Source organism: Hippocampus comes, unplaced genomic scaffold, assembly GCF_001891065.2.
Source record: "Hippocampus comes isolate QL1 unplaced genomic scaffold, H_comes_QL1_v1.1 scaffold75, whole genome shotgun sequence".
Classification (NCBI taxonomy): domain Eukaryota; kingdom Metazoa; phylum Chordata; class Actinopteri; order Syngnathiformes; family Syngnathidae; genus Hippocampus; species Hippocampus comes.
The window spans coordinates 66382-77064 of record NW_017805007.1 but is presented as its reverse complement, the minus strand read 5'-3'; the positions used below and the strand labels follow the sequence as shown (position 1 = coordinate 77064).

The 10683-nt window shown below is 38.8% G+C and overlaps 1 protein-coding gene across 1 annotated transcript in view; it reads right to left on the bottom strand.

Moving 5' to 3' along the window:
- Positions 1–10683, bottom strand: part of arnt2 (aryl-hydrocarbon receptor nuclear translocator 2) — a 77514-nt gene that overhangs the window by 10446 nt on the left and 56385 nt on the right. The window contains exons 8-12 of the mRNA XM_019859949.1: positions 4300–4372; positions 4019–4142; positions 3395–3497; positions 3130–3268; positions 1308–1458 (exon numbers count right to left, since the gene is read on the bottom strand). Coding sequence (XP_019715508.1) covers positions 1308–1458; positions 3130–3268; positions 3395–3497; positions 4019–4142; positions 4300–4372 — 590 coding nt within the window. The remainder of the gene's footprint in view (positions 1–1307; positions 1459–3129; positions 3269–3394; positions 3498–4018; positions 4143–4299; positions 4373–10683) is intronic.

The following is a 10683-nucleotide window of genomic DNA, read 5'->3' as shown; positions in this document are numbered from 1 at the left end:
ATCGAGAAAGCAGTGACGTCAGCCGAGCCCGATTTGCAGGCCCGAGCCCGAAGCAAACCCGACATTTCATATTTTATTTGTGAGTATTTTTGGGAGAAAAAAAAAACAAGATTTCTTACGGTTAAAATAATCTACATATTTTTATGAACATCATATGTTCATTATCATTATCAATCATCATCAATGCATTTGCACAACGAAATAACGCTGAAATACAGAATAAGAGGCCAGACAAAGAGAAATCTCGATGCGCATTTGCTTAATTACGCAGAGAAATCCTGCGGCTTACTAGGCTTTAAATAGAATAATTCAAATCAAATAAATAGGTAAAGATATCTGAAATTATTTCTATAGGATTGTTTAAACAAAATTAACATACGTGCGCACTGGTCGGGCCAGCCGAGCTCCTGTTTAGCAGTTAAATAGCAATTAAATTACAGCGCATTCTCTGTTTTATCCAAATTGTTTGTTTTAAAACAATTATTCCTTAGTTTAGTATCTGCACATTGTTTTAGTATACATTTTTTAAAACATATATTGTGGCAGTCATAAGGAGCACACACGATTGACTGTAAACACGTCTTTATTCCACGACTTCCTGTCGTTTTGGTCCGCAGCAGAAACTGCACATGTGACCGCAAGTGGAACTGCTCCGGTGCTGCGCCAGTGTTGTCACGCTCAGCGGCTTTGCACGTGTGACCGCTCCACAAAATTTGCTCCGGTGTAAAATATATCGCAACAAGATATTTCGGTGCAGCGTCGGACCAAATGTGTGCCGTGTGAACAGGGCTTTGGACACATGAGTGAAGAGAGTGGCGGAGTTGTCAACCAATCACCACCTGGTGTTGTGGTGGCTCCGATGGTGTGCATGCAGAAAAAGTGGTTAAGATTGCATGACTGTCTGTGTCTTATGTGATGTGTTGTTATTATTTGTCATTTTATGTGAACTGTTCTGTTGATGGCGGCGCGGGTACCCACAGCGGCTCCTCTCTTTTCTGTGGTTGAGAAGAAAGAATCTTGTGTTGTATGTTGCAGATAGAGCACATTTGACAATAAAGTTGACTTGACTTGACTATATAGAGAGCACATCATACAACTGGGTGTGTTTTCTTCAAGTTCTGCAATCTTCTGAAACACAACTGATAGCTGAAATATTGTAGTTTTGTTCTACTTGATTGCGCAATGATTTGGTTGAAAATCCCTTCTTGATACAGATGCGAACTGTGAAAAATATGATTGTTATTCTTCAACCATAAATCCAGCCTCTTCCAAAACGATGGGCGATGAATAGGATGCTAAGAACTCACCAAAGGCTGTGCTGCGGTTTGTCAGTCCTGAGTAGGCATTCCCGCTGGGGGATGATGTGGCTGGGGATGAAAGTGGACTGTAGGAGGCCGGATCAGTCTGGTAGCTGTGGCCTGTCCCAATACCAAATGGACTGGACTGGGCTTTACTGGACTGTAATGTTTAGATAGTGGTTAGATATTTGGCATACAATGAGGAACATGTGAGTTACAAAATCTTTCCCTTCATTTCTTTTCTTTTTTTATTTTTTTAATGGAAATTTGACCCTATAAAATGACAAAAATTGTCTTGAAAATCTGACAAAACACAGGAGTATTATGAAAAAGCTTGGCCCCCAAAAAAACAACAACAAAAAAAAAAAAAAAAAAAAAAAAAAAAACAAAAACAGTACATATCAGGCTCCAAAGTTGTGAGCCTACTTTCCAATTGTAGGACAGTGTGTGCGTGCCCACTTGAGGCACTGGAAACAAATCCTGCTCGAGCTTCATCGGTCAATCAAATACACTGGTTCGTACAGGATATATATACTCAAGTGTTTGTAATCAGCTGCAAGCTGAAAAACGCATGCCGTTGTGTGTGAAACTCATTTGCTGCCAATGACATATATTTATGCCATTCAATGCCAGGTATGTATTCATGTTTTTTGTTTGTTTGTTTTCAGGGAGTAGGATAAGGAGGGTCTGAAAATGGTTGGCTGTGACAGACCAGCATTGGGAAGATGCCTTTTTTGCAGATTAACTGCACATTGTTTTGTTAGCAATGGGTCGAGGGATTTTTTTGGAACTAAGTAACTAGCAACTGCAACAGATAGTCACAGATGAAATGAGGGCATTCAGTATTTATATTCTGGGGGAGTAGTTATGACAGGGGGGCCAGGTGCCCCGTCCAAAAAATCTGGACTACTGAATCGATGAAAGTTAATTGCCATATTCCAAGAATTCAATACTTAATTGTTTTGTCATGTGCATCTTTCAGCATTTTACCTTCAGACAAATGTCAGTATTTTGAAATAAATCACAAATATGACTTGCTTCATAAGGTCTTGAAAAAAGCCGGTGAAGCACTGAAATATACACTAAAAATGTGAGCCAAACTTCATAAAATGTATTTGTTTGTTTGTTCTGCCAGCAAAGGTTTGCCTTTTATAAGACTTCACACCAATGTAAGTCAGCAACAAATGCAAAAGAATCCTCAATTTAGATGTGAATGCACATAAAAGAGTGCAAACAAGTTCGATAATATGGGACATGTGAAACATCTGAACCATTATCTTTAGTGCAATGCAAGCTCTGATTTGAATTAATTTCATCCGATGCCCAACGAACATTCATTCCAATAAAATCAACTAAACGAGCCTGGAAACCAGAACAATCTGGGAAATTTATTTGCCCTCACGGATGGCTGCCTCACACTGCTCAGACTGATTTATATTGTGTTTGGAACAACGTTTTACTGAAAAGGCCAAAAGGGGACCGAAAACTTGGTCAGGCTCTAAACTTGAACATGATGTCAGATTTTACCATATGTTTAGAAGTAGTGATCATCAACCCTCTTTTCCTCTAAATTATCTCATGGCAGTGACTTGATTCATTTGCTGGAAACTAGAATTAACCCTGACTGTGCATGATATGATTTAGTTTTAAAGTTTGCTAAGTTCCCCGGTGTGCATTTGTCAACACACAGACACGCACATCAAACAAAGACTAATTCATCTGGCATTTAAGATGGAAGTTGAATGCCAAGGAAATAGCTGAGGAAATCACTTGGAAGCACTGGAAACCGCACCATCAACCTGAGGCTGACAGAATGTCAATGTTTGCATACCTGGCCAGAGAACGGGGGGCGGTTTCCTGACCAAGCAACTTGACCTGGGTTGAGTTGTCTTGATATCTGAGCTAGATTCTGAGTGGATGAACTTGATGGTTGGATGTCATTCACACCTGGGACATGAATCACAGAGGAACTGGAAATATAGAAAAAGAGAAGTAGACACACACACACAAACACAAACTGTAGTACAATAGATTTGAAAATGACAAAAAGATAGAATGAATGTCACATGACATCAGTGGCAATGACATGTAGCTACCTGAAAGTTTTTCCAGAGTGTCCCTGCTGGAACTGAGAACTCTGAGAATAGAGCTGCTGTCCTCCCGCTGTCGAGGAGGGAACCATCATCTTCTTATCACCCGCTATGCAGATACACGCAAATGCCAGATTAAAATTATAATTAATAACCGGGAAGAGACAAACATTGGGTGGTGTGAGGGATAGAGGCATAAAGCTGTGAATAAAGCATTGAGCGCATTTAAATCCACAATACACAAAGATTTTGTTTTGGAAGAATTATGATGAAATTTGGACAAACAAAACAGGAACCTTCGGGGATTTTAGCCTTTTTAAAATGTCAACCAGTAATTACAATGCTCAATAAAGTAAAGTAAATGGGGGGTATGAGAACCCAGCCGCTGGGGAGCAGTGCCCTCCCCTGGGGGTACACTGTTCCCCAGTGCCGGTCCCAAGCCCGGAAAAATGGGGAGGGTTGCGTCAGGAAGGGCATCCGGCGTAAAACTTTTGCCAAGACGGACATGCGAGTTGATAGGGCGGTTTGCAGGGACGGATGGGAATTAATGACTCGCTGTGGCGACCCCTGAAAAGGGACGTGCCGAAAGGAGAAGAAGAAGAAGAAATGGGGGGTATGAGAATGACATACATCCGGAGATGCTGGTGTACATTTCAGCAAAGCGCGGGTCTCTCTCCTGGGAAAAAAGGGCTTCTGGCTTGTCAATGCTCTTCCCTGCCTCGTGCACTCCACTGCTCACACTGGCCACAGGAACCTGGAAGTTGGGATGACAGGAGGATTTCAACTTTAAGTAAAGTCACAAAGAATGCACAGCACAAACGTAATAGGATTTTGAGCAATTATGATTTCCTCAAAAAAGAAATGCATTGCTTGACCATCTTCGTTGAGTTCAGAATTTGAGGTTTGTTTACCTGGGAAAGATCGTAAGCCGTCAGACCGTCTCTCTGGTGAACTTCTAGCTCTGCCTGTTGCTGCTGAAGCTGCCTGGAAAGAAACATGAAAATAAAATATAATCGTACATTAGCGAAATGGTGGCCAGCAGCACAAGCATTACATTTAAAAAAAAAATCATTTAAAACATCCTTTTAAAAACATCTGTACAGCTTTGTATTTGGCTCTATGTTTGTTCAATTTATGTTACAACTGGTTATTTTGGAATTTGTAATCAAAGGCAAATCTGTGTTATCTGAACTCATACACTGTTATCTCATTGTATATTAATAAAACCCTTTATGGCTTCTTTAATTAAAGACTAATGAATAATATGTCAAGCCATAATGTTCGCCAAAAAGGTGAACATTTTCGGCCCATTGATCACAGTGACATAATGAAAATTAGAATAAGGAAAATAAAAAAATAATAATAATTTGGGGGGAAAAAAATAAATCAAAGATGCCCCACACCACCACTAACCTCAACTGACTTTATTAATGTAATTTCTAAGCAGCTACTTGTGTACAGCTACCGTATATGTTGTTACAGTTATATAAAAAATAAGCTTCTATTTTAAAACGGCGTACCGCATATTCGTGCGGAACAAATAATTGAATTTGCAATGTAATCACAATTTGATAAAACGTGATTTCTTCATCACAAAAGCTGTGATTTAAATGGTTATTGAGACGCGGAGATGAGACGAGGGGAGGAATGAGGGAGAGACGGGTGCAGAGACATAATCGCTGTGACCAAAGTCTATGCAATACATGTGTATAATTTTTGATGAGTTCTGTCTGATGAGACCTTGAGATGAGTATCTCGCAAGTTTTTGGGGAAGTGTTGACTTTGATTGACGTGTCTGATGAGTGCGCACGGGCGCTACTGGACGATGACCCATCAAAAGACATCCTATCGTCAAATGATTTGAAAAAGGAAGCGAAGGTCCAGTTGTCATCATATTTATAATTATTTATCGCGGTGGACGAGTGTTTATAAGAAGTGCAGTTATCATGTTTCATGCAACATGAAAAGTTGAAAAGTCAGAGATATTGAAGTGGTAAAATCACGGATTTCTTTGCATCGTGGTAATCTGTGCTTTAGTTTGATTTTTTACTGATTTACAGTATAGAATACATTCAGTCATATGTTGACGAAACACTTGGATGGCAGAATTATTTCATGCCATTGTGAATGCCAACAAGACTACAAGTCAAAGTATTTACTATGGTAAGTTTAATCATAACTATAGCAGAGAAACCAACTGTCATTCATATGAATTAGTACTTAATTTGCCTTTGTTTTAATATTCTTTCATTGATAACAGAGCTGCTATTGTTCGTAGTAGTAAAGATTAGTTGCTTGTTTGTTAAAAAAAAATCTTTGAAAAGGACCTTGAAAAAAATTATTGCATACATCCAAAAAATATATATCGCAATTTGATTATTTTCCATAACCAATTATAACCAATTCGCCAGTATACAAATATTCACGATATCACTTTTTAATCAACATAAATACAAAAAAAAACACCCATCTCTCTACAGTGTGAAAATATTTCAACATTTTTAAAGTGTGCTGACATTTTGAGCACAAACTGCGAAAGCATATTAGCCATTTCTAGTTGGCTCTCACCAAACATCATCAATGCAGATCCCCCTTTTTCATCCACCACGCAGCAAACAAGAATAAGGATGCAAGTCGTTGCTTTCGGATACCCGCTCAACCAATCATTACTCCCAATGGTGGCAGAGAGAGAGACCGAGAGGCGCTTATAAAAATCCCCACCTCGCAAGGCTTGTTCAGATACTTTGGCCTGGCCCACGGGCCGTATAATGCCTACTTCTGCATTACACAGTCAGTGAACTTACATGAAAGCTTTACTTCATTTTATTGGTTCAAAGATCAGAGTGGGAACATGAATACCAGGAATCCTACGTGCCAGAAAACAACCTGAGCATATGTAAGTGATGAGCAAGTTAACAAGTGGTTCAGTTATTCAGTTTCCTTTTGTGTGTGTGCTCATCTACTCCATAATTGCACCTTTGTACCTTAACTAAGAGACGGCCCACAATAACACTACTGCCCCCTACTGTCAAACAGTTTAGCATGTCATATGGTCGAGATTATCATCACACAGAAATATACTCATTAGCCATCACATCGGGCACACCTGCACAACATAATGACATGCAACACAAGCCCTGCAATTTCAAGTAACACTTCCAAATGCTGGTTGACATTGTATAACACTGATAGTCGTTTTACAATGTTTATTATAAGCGATGTACTTGGAGTTTGCAATGGCATAGAACTGTTTTGTCTCACACTGAGAGACGTTTATGTAATATATAGTTTTTCAGTTTTTCACCACGACATAGAATATTAAGAACATAGAATATATATATAACACTAAAGTGAGTATAAAGTTGACATAAAAGGACTTTAAGTACAGACCACCTTGCAGTTGGATCACAGCTGCAATAGTAGACAACACGCTGACACCATGTGTTACAAATAGAAAAAGCTGCAAAAATAGACCACATGCCTCATTATGAAAACATGCAATGAATTCAAATAAGTAAGCCAGAAGGTAATGATAGCACATTGTTCTCCGGGGACAATTGTGCTTGTGTTTTGAGTTTGTTTCTGAAAATGTTGCCCTGTGTAGTGTAGACCTCCCCCCAGCTTAAGATGTTTCATGCTTCATTTACGTTGGCGGTTTTTCATGAGCCACATTATACAATGTAAGTCAACAAAGAATTTAAGAGTATGACTTCTGGAGTTCAAGCCCAAACATGGTCAGCGAGCCAGATCGACCATGACCTAACCAGTTCACTGTTGGGTCCAAATGGATTGTTTCTGTCATTCCAGAAAGATTACATTTGCAAGAATGGAACAGATGTGAAGCCAATGTGACCTTGACCAAGAAAGCAATTCATTCATGGCTTCAGCTGGAGTCAACATCACTGCCAATAAACATTTATTCATTTTAATCAATTTTGAAGAATTTCTCCGACGGAACCAACCAAAATTGGATAAATGAACAACGCACCAAATGCGAAACTTGGTCATAGAAATATATCCTGGTATGTGAAGGTGCATGTGCATTCTATAAGTGCACAGGGGCTGAGCTAAAGACTTTTGACTGCTGATGGAAAAACATCAGTATTTGTCTTTGTGGTAAAGGGAGTACCGATTCCTGATGCTGTCAGACTATGCTGGATGCCAGGCGACAGTGTCCTCTGCCCCATGAACTATTTCCAGCCCACCATCTGTTTATTATTATTATGATTCTTTTTATATTCGAAAAATATACTATATGCTGAAAATTACATTTAGCACAGCTTGCGTTAGGTTTGGAATTCTGAATGCTTAGACAGCGATTCTTGTACCACAATTTCTAAAACTATTTCTATCTATCACAAAAGCTAAAAGCACATACACTGCTTTGTACTGAGTTTGTAATTTTGTACACACAACTCACTGCTTTACACTCATTTTCCAAATGATCAAAACATTCCTTGAAAAAATTTTCACAGTTATGGCTGTGTCTGGCCACAAAGTGACTGGAGAAAACGGTTTTCGGTAATTAGTTGACTTTGCAATCTGCCTGAGTACGATAAATGTGCCAGAGGTAAGCTTTCGGAGTCCATTGGAGGGCGCAGGAAGGTGAGAAGAGTGAGAATTAGAGGAGGCAGAGGATGAAGGCGTGGAGGTGAAGAAACAACTCAACTCTCAACTCAACTGTATTTATAGAGCACTTTCAAACAGCCATCGCTGCATACAAGATAGAGAGAAGGAGGACAAGAAGCTCAAAGATGAGTATGAAATAAAGTAAGTGATGACTAGTGGCCTTTGTAATCAACCATGGAATGACCTAAAATAGTTTTTTTCCCTCTATATCTGAGTGAAATTACTGTTTTGTGTTTGTTTTGATGTCTACAGTAAATACAGTCAACGCATTGAATAATATGATAGCTTGTGTGAATTGCGTGATAGAATATAAATACCATTTTAACAATTATTGATAAGCTGATGTAGGTCAAGTTATAGCAGCTTTTGTTGTCAGGGTGATGCCAAATTTTAAAAGAAATTCAAAATGTCGGATTTCCAGGTACGGTTAGCATATGCATCCAAGAAACCTTTTTGCAGTTCTTGGGTAGTTACATATCAAACAAAATGTTCATAGATTTCAGTGAAATGTACAACCAAGGGGGTTGTACAAATGATTTTGCCAGCCTTGACTAGTGTGCTAAGTTTCAAGAGTTTTTGTGCATGTTTCAACCCTCAAAGTCAGCGTTGTTCTAGAGGTGAACTTTGTGTTAACACAGCGACAGAGTTTTGCAAAAACTCACCAAATTCATGTTTTAAAATCTTGAAGGTCTAAACACTAGGGGTGTCACCGTAGTTTAGCGATATGTTGCTTTTTTTTGAACAATTCAATACGATGAAGGTGATTTTGGTATGATATTTCTATACAATAATTTGACATACTGATATACCTGTATGTTTACATTCAATTAACTTGCTGCTGTGATGGTACTGTATGAAGAACAACTGAATGCAACAGTAAACAAACTGCATATACATTTTCAAAAATATCAGCTGGTCTACATGTGGTCTGGCAGCAAAATAGACTACAACCTTTTTGAGTATTTGTTGACTAAAACTAGACAAACTATCACAAATAGGAATGACTAAAATGTCACTAAAACTAATAAGCATTTTTGCCCCAAAGACTAAGATGAAGTCTTACAATAGACGCCAAAAACAACACTTCTGCATGTCCTGTGTTATGTCATCATTGATCGAGTCGCCCAGTATATTTCTTTTGCCTTTCTGCTAAGAAATACCATTTAAAATACTCCAACCTTTCCTTCCCTGTGCTCGAGTCATCCTTTTGCCTGCACTCCACCACGACGCATCATCAAATGTGACAAATCATATTCTCAAAAACCCTGACTATTCCATTACAATCATTCTAAAATAATCTAATAAAGAAATTTGAGCATTCTGAAAAGTATGTTCATTCACATGCTCCTTTTGCATGAATTGCTGCATCAATGCGGTGTGGCATGGAGGCAATCATTGTGGAATCCCAGGTGGGCTCTTGCTCTTGGTAACAGGCTTGAGGATTTCACGAAAACGATCGTTTCCGGTAGCATGTCGTTTCTGTGGGATCATTATGTGTGCATATGGGTTGCGATTTTAGTCTGCACGCTGAGAAAGTGCGTGGATGATGGATAGAGATGGCGGCAAAAAAAAAACAAAAAAAACAACGCAAGGTGTATTCATTACTACATTTAAGAAACGGGAATGCCAGTCGGATTCTTCTCTCAATCATCCGAACAAGGGCCATTTTTTTAAAGAGTCATTATATGATTGTAATTATTCAATTCCTATTACATGAAAGCCTCAGAGTAGCCATTGATATGATGTTTATTTACATACATAGTACACACACATAATCATGTTATCAGTATCAGGTTTACTTGTGGCCCATGGTATAGAGCCAGATTTTGTGGTAGGCTGTATTCATAATGCCATATGAGTACAATAAAAGTGTTCAACAACATATTTTGATCCAATTATTTTATTGAATAAACCTGGAGTACACAGCTGCTGATGTAATTATGTTCATTGTTAATGCATAGTTTTCAAACATTTGTCCTTTTAAATATTATACTTTTGATGATCAGAATTCTTGATTATGAATATCAGTCAAAAGAGAAAAATGGGTTCCCATGACGAACGTTTACGGAACCCAAAATTAGTTACAGTGGTTTTCCCCATTGGGTAATTTAACAGAACCGAAAAACAGTTTCTGTTGATTTCTGAGATCCTCAGGCCTGTGGTAAGGGTAGGTGAGTTTGCGAGTGAATCAAGAACAACAAATTACGTGGTTTGGTCCTTTTGGCAGTGTGGGAAGGTGTCAATTCCTGCACAAAATCAACATCTCCATAAAGCTAGTCAGCAGATGAAATAAAGTTCTTTAAAATGTTCTGGTTTACAACTGTGTTAATTTTGGACTTAACAAAACTTTGGGAACCAAACCTCCAGATGACATGGCACCCCAAATCATCATTGGCTGTAGAAAGTTTACAATTGACTTTCCGCAACTTGGATTGCATACCTCTTCTCTCTTCCTCCACAGTCTGGGACCTTGATTTCCAAATGAAATGGAAAAAAACCTTTACATCTGAAAGAACTTAGAAGTTTGGACCCCTGACTTAGCGTCTAGTTCAGCCCAAGTGAGACGTGACTGATGTCTCCGCTACTTGACCCAAGGAATGCGACACAAAATCCGTTGCTACGTCAATACACAGTGGCACTGATTTCAGGCTCAGTCCACTCCCTGT